Source organism: Rhinolophus hipposideros (genome assembly GCF_964194185.1).
Source record: "Rhinolophus hipposideros genome assembly, chromosome: 10".
Lineage (NCBI taxonomy): Eukaryota > Metazoa > Chordata > Mammalia > Chiroptera > Rhinolophidae > Rhinolophus > Rhinolophus hipposideros.
In genome coordinates this window covers 60,203,520-60,218,569 of record NC_138056.1, presented here as the reverse complement: position 1 = coordinate 60,218,569, position 15,050 = coordinate 60,203,520, and the positions used below count along the sequence as shown (strand labels likewise).

The following is a 15,050-nucleotide window of genomic DNA, read 5'->3' as shown; positions in this document are numbered from 1 at the left end:
TTTGTATAAAAATTGTTAAAGCGTATGTGTTCAAAGACTTCACCCCCACCCCTACCCTAATCAGAACATGGTCTTTACCAGCTCACTTTCTTCCTTGCAATTCACTTTCTAAAGAAAAGGATGTCTTTTGTAACTATTGTTGGGTTTTTTGGGATATACTCAGGGGATGGGTAGAAAATGACTATATAGAGAAGTGAGAAAGAGGAATTTTCATTGGAAGGGACTGAATTTCATTTAAGAAAACAAGAAAGAGAGAACAGGGAATTGAGTGTAGAGAGGAAAGATAGGAGAGAAAAAGATAAATGAAATAAGTACCTATCCCTCCTAATTTGAGAATACAAACTAGAAGGGTAAATTTGGAAGGGTCAAAGCTGCCTTGCAGTAGAGAATGCTGAGATACACAATCAGTAGAAGTGTAAGAGAGTTTAAGATGTTTGTGAGCTCTTAGAATGTACTCTCTCCTTACTTCTATCCACCTTCCATGTACTAATGATTTGTTTTTAAGCAATACTGTGAAATTAGAATTGCTTTATCTTTTGATGAATAGCCAATCTTCAACTTGACACTATGCACAGAGACCAGACTATCTGGATCCCAGTTATTGTCAAGTTACTTTTTTTTTTTCATGACATTGATCATCTATGGCACCTCCTACACATTTTTGTCTTAAATTGTTATTGTTGAACATAGTTTTCATAAAACAATGAGTAACCTTTGAAGTGCATGCTGATTTGTCATCGACAGATTTGAGTGTTTTCGTGTGTTCAGCGAAATCATCACGGCCTCCAGAACGGATAGCAAATATTGACATACATTTTTTCAAGCTGTATTTTTATCACCAATTTTCTTGAAAAAGAAAAATACATTTAATGTTTACTTTTTTTATAAATTATTATCTTTTTTTGCTTATTGCTGTTGAAATGATTAATTGCACTTCATAATAAAGGACACTACCACTATAATTAGTGTTCAAGCTAGTATATTTGTAAGAGTAGAGTGTGTAACCTCTATTTCCTATTTATTTTTCATATCCAACTGGATTATAGTCTTCACATTTCCCTGACACTATCACTGAAGGCCTGATGGCTTTGTGTATCCCCTGGACTGCACATATTTGTATGTGCAGAGTAAGAGTAGAGTGTGTTACCTCTATTTCCTATTTATTTTTCATATCCAACTAGATTATAGTCTTCACATTTCCCGCTGACACTATCACTGAAGGTCTGATGGCTTTGTGTATCCCCGGACTGCATCACAGGGCTGTGACACAGCTGGCTAGTAAGCCACGTAACCTACAGGGGCACTTGTTTATTTCTCCTGCTGTCAGCACACTCTAGATGGCGCTACTTGTCCCAAGATATATGTCTGAGAGCATTTCATTTTAACAATGAGCACCTATACTTGCAACAAAGGTGTTAGTTACATTATCTCTGGGAAGGGGTGGAAAAGAAATGATTAATTCTGATTTAACTACATATATGAGGTCTGACAATTAAGTTTGCAAACTTGTTGCAATGATGTTGCTAACTGTTTTTGATATCAGAGGGATTATTCATTATGAATTTGTACTGGACAAACAGTGAACCAAGTTTACTATTTGGAAGTGCTAAAAAGGCTGCGTGAAAAAGTTAGATGACCTGAACTTTCTGCCAACAATTCATGGCTCTTGCATCACGACAATGCACCAGCTCACACAGCACTGTCTGTGAGGGAGTCTTTAGCCAATAAACAAATAACTGTATTGGAACACCCTCCCTACTCGCCTGATCTGGCCCCCAATGTCTTCTTTCTTTACCTGAAGATAAAGGAAATAGTGGAAGGAAGGCATTTTGATGATATTCAGGTCATCAAGGGTAATAACTCTGATGGCCATTCCAGAAAAAGAGTTCCAAAATTGCTTCAAAGGGTGGACTAGGCGCTGGCATCAGTGCATAGCTTCCCAAGGGGAGTACTTCGAAGGTGACGGTAGTGATATTCAGCAGTGAGGTATGTAACACTTTTTCTAGGATGAGTTTGTGAACGTAATTTTCAGACCTTGTACATACTTCTCACTCAACAGTAGCCAAGAACATGGCATACATTTTGCATACAAAGTAGAGGTCTGTCAAGTCCATCCCTTGCAGATTGGGATCAACTCCTATGAAGGGAAGAGAAGGAAGTGGGATTGGGTGGAGGAAGAAGTTGAACAGTCATGAAGGCTCTACTAAGCATCCACCAAACTGGTGGGAAACTCTGGAGCATATATTGCCCATCAGAGTTACCTGTGTAGAACTGAAATATCCCCACCGTATTCGGTCACTGGATCTGAGCTGTTCTGGGAAAGGCATTTCTCTTGCACCTTAGGCCAACTCTGATGTAACTGACAGCTAGTGGCTACCTGCTGACTGCATTCTCCACAGCTGGACAAGTATTTCATCAAAGTGAAATTTGGGGGAGAGGAGAGGTGCTCCCTCTGTCAACTTCAGGACCCCCAGCACATTTTATTCACAATATTTAATTAAAAAATAAAATTCTGCTATGAATACTAAATTAAGCAGAGTGCCAACAAGCATAAACCAGAACTGTCCCAGGGAAACCAAGACATACAGCCACTTTCCTATCAGTGATTTTGGCAAGATCCCCTTCCTGTCCTTAAGTCATGTTTTTAAAGGGATTCATGTTCTTTAATGGATGTTCTTTAAGGGATTCAAAGATGAAATGGCTTAAAGATCACTGAACTCATCTGACTCATTTATCAATTGAAAAAGACGAATTAAGAACAGAGACAGAAGTTGGTAGAGGACTCACTTTCTGACAGCTAATTTGGTATCTTCTGATATAACCTGCTGCTTATAAGTATTGCAAATTATATGAGTAAAGAAAGATTTGCTCTTGGTATACTGTTTCTCATGTGTACTCACTTATAGCACGGCCCGCATTATGAGGTAATCCTCAGTGTTTCTTGTAAAATAATATAAATATTATGGTGTAATCATGTCCTTATTTTGTTTTAGTTTTAAGTATGGGAATAGTGTCTATTCCTTACAACATTTATTTTGTAGCTCCCTATACTATGTTACATTATACTAGCTGTTGTAAAAACTAAGATTAAGACTTTAATAAGTCTGCTTCATGTCCTTTGAGGATTTTGTTTCAGTGCTTTTTGAAAACAAAACAAAACAAAACAAAAACCTTGAAATTTCAGTGAAATGAGCATCAAGAGAAAAGGAAGACAGCTTGTATCTATTAACAGAATTGCCAAAAACTTCTTCTCAGGGTTTTTAAAGAAACATTGTCACCTTTAGAGATGCTTTATATGATTTTTTTTCCCTTGCCCATTATAATCTAGTACTCAAGTAGCTAAAACATTCGGCTCCATGTTGGAGACTATGGACAGGCAAAGGTAAGGATTTTTCTGAAGGAAACAATGATTCGAAGCTGGGAAAACTTTGACATTGTCCCTCCAGCAAACAATGTCTTAGTTTCTTGTGAAAGATGCTAACTTGGTGGCTGTGATCACATCTAGATAAAAAGGACTTTTAGATATAAGAGAATGGCATACTCAGCATCACCTTTATATTTCTATTCTGTCTTTAATATTTTTTCTTTCTTTCTTCCCTTTTTTACAGTGATGTAGAGAAGGTTTTATTTTATTCTCATCCTAGGAATGTATTTGCATACTATTTTTTGTTATGCAAATCCTTATCACATTTGTTACATTCTGCATATTGGGGAGGATGATAGATTGGCCATTTTCCACAAAGGAGAAAAAAAAAAACAAAAAACTTGTCACAGTAAATGTACAAAAAGAATTTGAACTACAATTGGAAAGAGGAGTTTATTTTTCTCACCTTTATTTTTAAATAATTAAGCATGTTGTCTCACAATTGATTGAAGAGCGAACCCATATCAATGTAATTGTGTGCATAGGTCATCAGAGTCTGGTAGTCTCAGAATCTTTTTGATTGAATAGGAGAAAGGAAGAGTGGGTGAAAGTCTACAAAAGCTTGTGTTAATTAAGATATATCCCCTACTGGTAGAAAATCATGTTCGGACATTATTAGGTCATTAGTCAGCTCATCAGAATATCACTTGGCAGAAAATCTTCTGGTTCTTTTCAGTGGCTTTAGTAAAATTGAACTTTATTTTCAAGACTTTTTTCAAGGAAGGGATAAATGCGGGTGCAAAAGGAAAAAAGAAACATTACAAATGTTTGTATTAAACACTTATTTAATGGAATGCTACATAAATTGGAAAGTAGACTGAAAAGCAAGGGTCATATCATCAGAAAAATTTATTAGACATTTCATTGACATGAACATTCTGTTGATTGAAAATTGCGGTATATCAGTCAATGATATAATAGTAAAATTTTAAAAACATGAACTCTAATTAAAGAGTGAGTGAACTCAAAGGAGAAAAATAAATTGTGTTTTCTTGAATCTGTGGACTCCAGAGTACAACCACCTCTGTTTGGGTCTTCTTACTCGCCCCCATCCCTCAAGTGTATTATAAGAACTATTAGAGTAGTGAAAACAAAAAAGCAGAGAAGAAGTCAGTTAAATTACTCTCAATATGTTTTAATCAATCTGAAGATAAAAAATCCATTTCCTGCTTCTCAGGCATACTTTGTACATTGTGCTCACAAATGTTTAACATCTAGCTATTCAGTAACTGAGAAATGGTGAGTGTCCTCAAGTCTTTTCAGTATATTGTGGAAATTGCTCACCTTCAGTTAGTGATGAATTTACTGAAGGCTGGAGTTTCAGCTTTTTGCTCTGTCTCAGCCTGATGGTGGGACTCTGTCAAGGCTGGAGAACAGGATCCTTTTCTTTTCATGGTTGATGGATTACCAACTGGGCGCTTCAGAAGGCATTAAGATTAACCTTGGCAAACAGTTTTCTGTATTCAGCAAAAATAGATATTGGAAATATTCTTTCAGCTAATATTTATCTAGCATCTTAATTTGTATCAGATAATATTCTATATCCTGGTGACATTATGCCCATCTACTAGAATATATATCTACCATATAACAATAAAACTGTAGTGTGATAAATTCTATGAAATGTAAGCACAGAGTGTACTAGAAGTACACCGTAGGACCATCTATTCCAAATTTGGTAGGAGGAGAGGAAGAGCAAGGATCAAGGAAGCCTTCCCTTAGGAATCACTTTAGAGATAATGAATATCAGTCCTGGAAATGTGGAGTTTGTATTAGAGTAATAGATTATGCAATGCAGATAGCTGTACAGTATAACTATTTCTAAGGCTGAAATGAGGATTCTTCATTCCTCTGCACTCTTTTCCCTTCTCTTTTTTCCCATTTCCTTGTTTTTTCCTTCCCTCCCTCTGTCCCTCCCTCCCTTCTTCTTTTATCATGAACTTCATGAGCGCAGAATTTTATTAATCAAATTCTTGGTTCATTGGCTAGTATCATCATTAGACAGTTCCTGTTCCTCATTCACTCATTTGCTTATAATAACAATTACTGGCTCTGGGTGGTGAACACACAGTGTGATATGTAGATGATGTATTACATCTGAAACCTATGTAACTTTAGTAACCATTGTCACCCCAATAAACTTCAATTAAAAATTAAAAAAAACACATTTACTTATTCCTATCTTTTGGTTTTCTCCTGTTTTATACCTTTACCCCTCCTAAAAGGTAGCTATTATCCTTAGTTATGTATATCATTCCTTTTCTTATTGGTTTGCTTTGTGTGTATCTAAACAATAAATTGCTTAATGCTTTTGTTTTTTTAACTCAACAAAAAATGATGTTTTTCTGTGTGTAATCTGCTGGTGTTTTCTCCATGCGACATCATACTAATATGATTGGCTACGTTTTTATTTGTAACTGAATTCATTCAGTTTCATTTCAATTAATAGTCTATTGTATGAATATACCCCAAGTTGTTCATTCTCCTGTTGGTGGACAATTAAGTTGTTTACATTTTTGTTGTTATGAATGTGGTGCTATGAACATTTTTTTGCTTTCTGCCTGAGGCGTTTGTGACAGTTTCTGCAGAGTATAAGTTTAGGAATGGAAATATTGACACACAAGGTATGCAAAAGTTAAACTTAAAAGATAATTCTAAATTGTTTTCCAAAGCTATTGTACCAACTTGCATTCCCACTCGAAATATATAAGAGCTTATGTTGATCCACATTCTCTCTAATACTTGGTCTTGTGAGATTAATTTCTGTCAACTGCGTGCTATGTAATGTGAATGCTATCTAATGGTGTGTGATTTTGATTTGCATTTCCTAGGTTACTAATGAGATTGTGCATCACTTGGTATATTTATTGGTCATATGTGTTTCTTCTAATCTTTCAATTATAAGATTTTATTAGTCTACATTAATGAATACTTGCCATTTTTATATTTACAGTTGTGATATCTTAATCATAAAATTATACATAGTCATTCAAATGAAATAGACATATTTCAGTAGTATAGAAAATGGTCGGTAGATTTCTAATAAAGAGTGTGCAGTCAAAATAGTGAACCAATTAAAAAATAGGAAATAATTCTATTTTGTAATTATTTTCATGACTTTTTTTACAGCTTGATGTTTATTTATTTATTTATTTTTTTGACAGAACGATTTCGAGATTTACTACTTCCTCCTTCTAGTCAAGACTCCGAGATTCTGCCCTTCATTCAATCTAGAAACTATCCCAAGTAAGCAATAAAAGTTCACTGGGTATTGAAAATGAAATGGACAAGTAATGGGAGGGCAAAACAAAATGTTCTTCCTTAGGATTTTCGAAAAAGCCAGAATAACCTCATCTAATTAACAAAGGTGTCTCCTGCAATATAATTTCTCAGGTTTTCCACAGCTGGATCAGAGGAAAAAAGGCTTGTTTCCAAGTACAACCAGCTGTGGCTGGGAGCTAGTGCACAGGACAGACCATACGCTGTTGGCATCAATGTCCGGTCATGTTTCTTTTTGCTTGATGCTGTATCAACAGGGACAGATATTTTGTGGGTGATCCCTCATCAGGTTTCTGGTTTTTATCCTTTAAATACAAGGATTCATTTGTATAGTAATAAGTGGTTTTCAAATAACCACGTGTTAGATATGATTTTAGCAATTTCTATATATTCCTCTTTGCTATCTTGATAATTATGAGAAGTGAAACCTCTTGACCCTTTCTAAATGAGGCCGACCTTTTCTTCTTTTAGATGCCACAAGTGTACTTATACGTTGAAGGAGTATGCTTTCATTTTCCCAGAGCATAAAGAAGTACCATTTTTTTATTATTATTTTTTGTTAGGCATCTTCTTCCTACAGTCTGATGGATGCTGCTATCTTGATCCTTCCTGTGGGAGCTTAGAGTGCACTCTACTCTCTAAATGCCTGCCTCTCCTTACCAGCTAGTATGCAGCAGGCTAAAGAAGAACTAAACTAATATCTGAAAGAGAAAAGGAAGGTCACCACATTAAAGAATTAAAGCTTGGTTTTGCACATATTTCATCAAAACTAATCACTATGCTAAATGACTCATTCTTTGATTGGTTTGTCAGTTTATTCACAGAAATTCTCCTTCTAGGATAATCCTCCCCCCTCCCACCCCTACACCCCGCTAATCCTTAGCTTTCATAATATTTACCTAGCTCTGAAAACAAAAAAAAATATGGAATCCAAATTATCTGTTCATTGTTTGAGATGCTAATCCAGATGTAATCCCCTGACACCTTACACTACACAGGGACATACCTGTGCCTGGACAGCCTTGTGTGGATACCTTACTCTTCATGTGATTATTGACAGGGAGATGGAGGGGCCTAAAGCGATTGGTGCACATCAATCAGTATTTTTGCCCACAGCTGCTATTTGCAGAGGCCAATGATGCCTGCTTTTCTGTTTCTTAGATTTACTGTCCACCTGATACTTTTGCTTAGAGGGGAACCACAATAATTTCTCAACTGGTAATCTGTTTGCGGCTATTTCCCTGGGTTTCCTTAGCTACATGGTCTTATATGTATTCTTCTTGTTCTTAGATTACTTTTCTGATAGTGATATGATCCATTCTAATATTTAACATAGACATCATATAGCAATCCTTTGTCAGTACCTAATCTTTGCAGTAGTTATTCTTTTTGGTATCTGTCGATTAAAAGAATAAAAGTCATCCATTGATGCCGTACATATCATATCATGGCATTTAAGAGTACGGGCTGTGGAGCAGACTGCCTCAGCAGCTGTCATTGTGACCTGGGAAGCCTTACCATCGATGCCTCAGTTCCGCCTGTGTGAAAGGGAGAGTGCATAATGCTTAACAGCTACACATGTTATACAGATTAAGTAAATTAAACAAAACTATTTAAAATGGAACCTAACAATAGTAATACTCCATTCTAGCTGCAAGTTTTATTATTATTCCTTTAAAATTGCATATAAAATTACCTAGATTTGCATGTTTCCAAACACCGTAGGGAAATGGATGGTTGATTGATTTTGGAGGATAGTTCTTGTATCAGGATACTTTTGTCAACCTGCCCTTATTAATACTTAGGGAAGTGCTAGTTATTCAATATTTCTAAATTATTGCCAGATACTCTTGAGAGGCACTGTTTTGGTGATCACTTAATATCTTTATGAGCTTGTTTTCCTAACTATCACATGAAAGCCTGCTAATTAAAGCTCTGGGCCTGAATAATATTTATGCAAAAACCCTGGATTAAATATAATTTGTTTACTTAAGTTACAAAATATTAAGCATTTGCATCTTCCCAATGCCCATTTAATGTCGAGTTTGGCAGTAGAATTTTAGGAGGTGCTAGTGGAACAGAGAAAGGATAACAGAATTCTATTTGTGCTGTGCCTAGGGAATGTTGAGTCGGTCAAGGAAAAAAACAAAACCTCTGGGCATGTAAACAATGCCCACGTGAAAATTATTGGGGTAGGAGAAGAGAGAGTTGTTGTAAAGGCCAGTCAATAAATATGAGTGGGCAGAGATTTGCATATGTCTAGACCTAATTGAAACAAAGTTTGGATTCTTTGTGGTTTTAAATATTCTCATTTATATTCACTCTCAAATTTATTTCTTAATTATTGAAGATAACTGAAAGTCAAGGAATTTTTAATTTTGTGACACACAACAATTTTGAAAGTTAAAAATTTAATGAAACCCTTAGAATTTGTTACTTTTATTCAAAGAGTATACCTATTTACATTGAGATTTCCTTTTCCCCTCAGTTTTCTGGTTGTTTGAGTGCCTTACTGAATATAGACTTAATTAGTGAAAGATATATTTTAAGAGCTAATAGATGAGTTAAGAAGCAGCTTCCATGTTATGTAGTACACAGAGTGATATTTACAAAGCATAATGTAGCTGACCTTTAATTGAAACTCACTCTACACTGGTTAATGTAGACTGGTTAATGGACTGTGGTAGTGTGGATTGAGGGTGGTTTCTCTGGTCAGCATAGTGTCTCTATAATCTTCAGTATCTTGTTATCAGGAAATACGAAAGAGATAATGAAAAACGGAAAAGAATATTTAAAAAGGGAAGAATACTCATGAAGAACTAATTGGTTCTTGAAATGTGTGTGTGTATGTGTATACATGTGTGTTTTAAGGGAAAGCCATTTAAGAAAAACATGTTACTTGCATTGGTGCTGGGAAACATTGTTGTAAGACATAATAATTTTCATTAATCACATTCTTACATTAATGACCTCACACTTGACCCATTGCCAAATCCAGGCACATCCCATTTTCATAAGGATATAATTTAGGATATTGTGTCATGAAAATTCTCAAAAGCACACAGATAGATGTGACTATTATTAGAAAGAGACAGACGAGTGAAAAGGAAAATGAATGTGTACTTAATATAAAATGAATGTTGATTCATACGGATAGATTAGAGGAAAGAAATAGAGATAATGAAACCTAAGCTTTGTTGCTCATTTCTTAGCTGCTGTCATTGTTATTAACTTTAAACGATTTAGGGTTAAAATGTATTTATACTAGAGGGTAGCTATAATCCTATCATAAATGCACCTTGGAGACGTAAAATGGTTGAGAAGATTTGGCATAATTTTCCTTACAAATGACTTGCAATCATTTTGGCAATCAGGCCATCAAAACATGATGCAGTGGCTGTGGGAAGTTTAACCATAATATGTATAAAAATATTGAGAAACAGGAATAAAATGTTGCATATCTCTATTTGGTTCTCAGAAAGATCAAATTCTCTGGAATGCTTAATGTCAGAACAGTTTAGAGAGAGGAATATTAAGACAAATTCAGAGCTGTTCCTGTTTGACTTGGTTTGACACCAAGGAACAACCTTGGTTGTTTGGGCCAAGAAAGCAATGTCTCGCTGCTTAAAATTGGCTTCGAATGGTGATGACGTTGAGTGACATATTTAAAGTGCAAAGCCTCAGATGACTTTTCCAGATTTCATCCATTCTCTAGCCTATCTTCCTTTCTTATTCTCAAGGAAAGCTTTGAATTCCTCTTCTAAAGAACCCTCCTCTTCAGTAATTTTTGTTCAGTCTGCATATTGGCAATATATTTGTCACGTGAGCTAAATTATTCTCATTCATAATGATAATAATAAAACAACATCACTTAATGAACCCTTTCTACATGCCAGGAATTATGTTATGTGCTGTATACTTGTATGCGTAATGTCCTTGAATCCTTATCATTCCCCTACGAGTTATGTAATACTATTTCCCTAATTTTACACATTATACAACTGGGGTTTAAAAGAGTTAAAGGCCTTACCCAAAGTCACATGGCAGAGCTGGCTCCTGTTTGGCCCCCAAATTATACTTAATTGTTCTATACTGCCTCTCATTCATCTATCTGTTCATTTTTTTCATTCATCCATTCTTCAAATATTATTTGAACAACCCCTGAGCACCTGAAGCAGTCATAGTTATTGAGAAAACAAAAATGATAAGGGCATAGATAATGGCTTTAAGGAACCTGAAGTCCAGTGGGGGATACAGAGCTTAATGGAGAAATTAATTATAGCAATGTTGTAAAAACTACACAATTATGGAGAAATGCAGTAAATTCCATGGGAGAAGAGTAAAGAAAGTTTCCCGTCTAGGCAATTCATATAAAGTTGCATTTTGGCCTCGAATAAAATCTTGACAAGTGCTATGTATGAAGCCAGATAACGAGGGTTTTTAGATGGAGTTAAGAGCGTAACAGCATGTGGAGCCATGGGAGTCGTGGTTCATTGTGAGGTCACCTCCATATAATCTGGCTAAAAAACTGTGTGTGTGTGTGTGTGTGTGTGTGTGTGTGTGTGTGTGTGTGTGCACGCGTGCACAAGGGGTAGGGAATAATGAGAAATGAGTGCAGAGACCACTCCATGAAGAACCTGGATTGCCATTAAAGGAACTTGAACTTTGTTTTTGAGATAATGGAGGACCATAAAGAATTTTACACAAAGAAGCAAACTAATTAGATTTGCATTTTCATAGGCTAGTCATGGAGCCAGAGAGAGGCATGAAGCACCACATGGGCCAGCACTAGCTAGCTGGTGATTTCATATTCAGGAGAGAAGAAATAAAGTACCGATACTGTGGTAACAGTAATAGGAAAAGCAGATAGATGTCTGAGGATATTAGGTGACACAATCAACAAGGTGATGACTATTGGACAAGAGTGAGAGGAAGGGGGAATGGGATGAAAAGGGGGGGCATAGAGTTCAAGGAAAGAGTTCAAGGAAGGAGTTCAGGCTTTTTCACTTGATTTACATCCTAGTTTACTGGCCCCAAGACTGATGACAAGTGTCACATCTCTCTGAGCATCTCTTTCTCTCTCTCTTTATTTCAAGTGGAGGTAATAATACTACTATGGGAAAAGCTCCCTGTTTCTTATTTACTCTCACACACAATACTTCTGACACCAGATATGTGTGGGTTTTCCCCAACACCAACCAATTCTTCGATACCAGCTGAATGTCCTGCAATTCAATTTGATTCTGACACTAACCAGAGTTAACACAGACCCCACAGGTTAAGGGCTCATTCCCACGAGACTGTCCTTCACTTCAATGCCAATCACAAGTAGCAGGTCCCCAGTTATCCACAATTTCTGTCTGATGTGGCTGCAAATCAGAGTTTCCTACAACCTCCTCCTTTTCTTCTCTCATCTGATAGAACAGCTCACAGAACTCAGGGAAACACGAATTTTTACCAATTTGCTATATAATAAAGGGTATGATAAAGGATACAGATAAAAAGCCAGAAGAGATACATAGGATAAGATCTAGAAGGGTCTTGAGTGCAGGAGTTTCTGTCCCCAGTGAGTTGGGGTGTAACACCCCCTGGTATGTAGGTATGTTTACCAAGCTGGAAACTCTCTGAAGCGCATACTATCTGAGCTTCAGCATATAGGCATGATTGATTATTAACTTCATTTTCAGTCCCCTCCCCTCTCCAGAAAATAGCAGGTGGAGTTAAAAGTTCCAAGGTTCTAAGCCTGGCTTGGTCTTTCTGGTGACCAGACACATCCAGGTCCTCACTGTGAGTCACCTTATTAGAACCAAAGACATTCCCATCATTCAGGAAATTTCAAGAGATTTAGGAACTCTGTGTCAGATGCTTCTATCACTCAGGAAATTACAAAGGTCTTGAGAGCTCTATGTCAGAAACCAGGCTCAAAAACTGAATACCGGAATAAAAGATTCTCCGAGCACCCCTATGTATAAGGGTTTTAGGAGCTCTGTGTTAGGAACCAGAGGCAGAGACCAATACATATATTTCTTATTATTTCACAAGTATCTTTGCTCTAATATTTTGAAGAATGCACAGTGCCTGACATATGTAATTCTACCTCATAAGGCTTTGTGTTTACTAAATAACATGATGTAAAGTACCTGGCCTTTGCAAATGTGAATTCTCATCACCATCCTCATTCTCAGCTCTGTTCTACCTTTTCTCAAAGCGATGGCTTATGTCAGGGTCAGGGCAAAGGTTAGACCACGTGGTCTGCTTCAGTGTCTTACTCCAGCCTAGATCCTGTCAGAGGGACCTTGCTGTTCTGCTTGACAGAGATGGCTGTGGGCCATGGGATCTGTTTAGAGAGTGATTAATCAGGAAGGAGCTCTTTTTATCGTGCGTCTGCTTGTGAGTGGGGCACGGCTGTTCTAGTGCAGTTTCTACCATCACAGCTATACATAACCGTTCTTAGAATATACGTGGTATTTTAGGATTGTCCTTCATTAAAGGATTACTGTCTCTCATCTTCTCATTGATAAACTTAGGTTTTCTTTTGTATAGTAGGTGATATTCCAATATCTGGCTGGCAAGAGATCCAAAAGAGTTGATATTCTGACTAGAGTGTGGAATGCAGTAATGAGGATTCCCAGTTCTCTCGATATTTGTAAATCTAGGCAAGCAAAATGTCTGAATGAAGCTGGTCTCAGTAGGAAGCAGGTGCCAGCCCCTGGGCTGAGATTCACCATTAAAAACCCTGCCATCAGGGCTGCAAAAGCAAGGTGAAATACACACACACACACACACACGCACACACTCCTCTAAAAACTGAGGCACTGATGAAATTGTAAAGACTCTGTCTGGCTCAGACACGTGATAAGTCAAGAAACTATTAGTGCAAGGCTAATGGGCAAGCAATAAAGATGCCTTAGTGTTGAGAGAATAACTCATTCTGAACACAAATGAGAACTGGTTCAAGGATAAGGCCGAGATGAGCCTATAGCTACAAGGTCAGGCAGCTAAAATCTCAAAACAAGCTGAGGAAGTAAACACTTTCTAGGGGACAAGTTAAGCACTTGTGATGCTCCATCTAGTGCCTTGAGAGCTATTTACTTTCCTTGTTCTGCCTGCCCTACATTCTCTGCTGTATATCTTCTCAAACAGCAGTTGTTTCTAGTTTTTTGGTATTTTTGTTCTTCTGTTTGTTTTGCCTCAGAGATCGTCTATCAGTTGAGAGAGAAAGTGGCCTGATGTTCTTGCTTTGTTAAAAATCTTAAAATCCCATTTTAGTATCCTTGGATAGAAACTACCTCCTTTTTTGCATAAGATGATTTATAGCTCCTCAACAATATTCGTAGCTCTAGGAGAGTGAGATGTTATTAGAGTTAAACAATGATTTCAGAAACAATTTATGAACTTGATAGCTTAAACGAATATTAAAACAGCAGTTAAAAGCCAGTCTTATACTAAATTTTTCAATTCATAATGGTTATGGTAGTATAATTTTTATAACATACCTGTTGTAATGGGAATTCCTCAGCAAAGACTTTTTCTTCCTAAGTTAATTAATGGCTTCTTTCTGTAAAAAACAAACGATCGAAGTGGCTTTTCAAACAATGTTGCTTTTATTTATGCATGAGATTGCTTTAGGTAATAATCACACATTAATTACAGAGACTTCTTAGCTCTCTACTGGTGAAGTTCTTTCCTTAAATTGTTCCTAAAATCCAAACAATATGCACTACCTCCCACCTCCCACCACATTTTAACTTAAGTGATACGGGCCTATCCTGACCATCATATTTAAAACCACCACGTGCATCAGTTTACTCCTTACCCTCCTTGCCTACTCTACCCAAAACAGCAGCGCCACATGGGATAGTGTTAGAAACACAGATTCTCAGACTGTACCCCAGACTTACTGACTCAGAAAATCTGGGGGTGGGGCCCAGCACTCCGGGCTTTAACGAGCCCTCCAGGAAATTCTGATGGACACTACCCTTTGAGGACCATTTGAGAAGGATAGAAAAATGTTAAAGACTGTTTCAGGCTTTTGACTCACTCTCCCTTCTTGTTTTTATTGATATGATTATCTTCTGGGAATGGAATGGTTTAAAACTGCCATAGCATCCTCTTCATGAGAACAGTTAATCATGTTCATCTCCCCAAGGAGAAGGAAGAATCATTGTGAAGGATGGCCCCAAGCCCCTCCAGTCTGCAAAGCAGGATTTTCCAGGAGATCCCTGGCACAATGCAGCCTTTACAGTTTTTTTTTTCCTCATGTATTATCCCTAACCAAAATAATATATAATTGATTGTAATGACTAATACGTGAGCATTAAGGAAATGAATTTTGGAGTCAGACTCA

General features: G+C 36.9%; 1 protein-coding gene across 6 annotated transcripts in view; it reads left to right on the top strand.

Moving 5' to 3' along the window:
- Positions 1-15,050, top strand: part of NOX4 (NADPH oxidase 4) — a 160,200-nt gene that overhangs the window by 99,289 nt on the left and 45,861 nt on the right. For all 6 annotated transcript variants that reach the window (XM_081064752.1, XM_081064749.1, XM_081064750.1 and 3 more), the window contains one exon: positions 6,589-6,670. In XM_081064752.1, the coding sequence (XP_080920878.1) occupies positions 6,589-6,670 (82 nt within the window). The remainder of the gene's footprint in view (positions 1-6,588; positions 6,671-15,050) is intronic.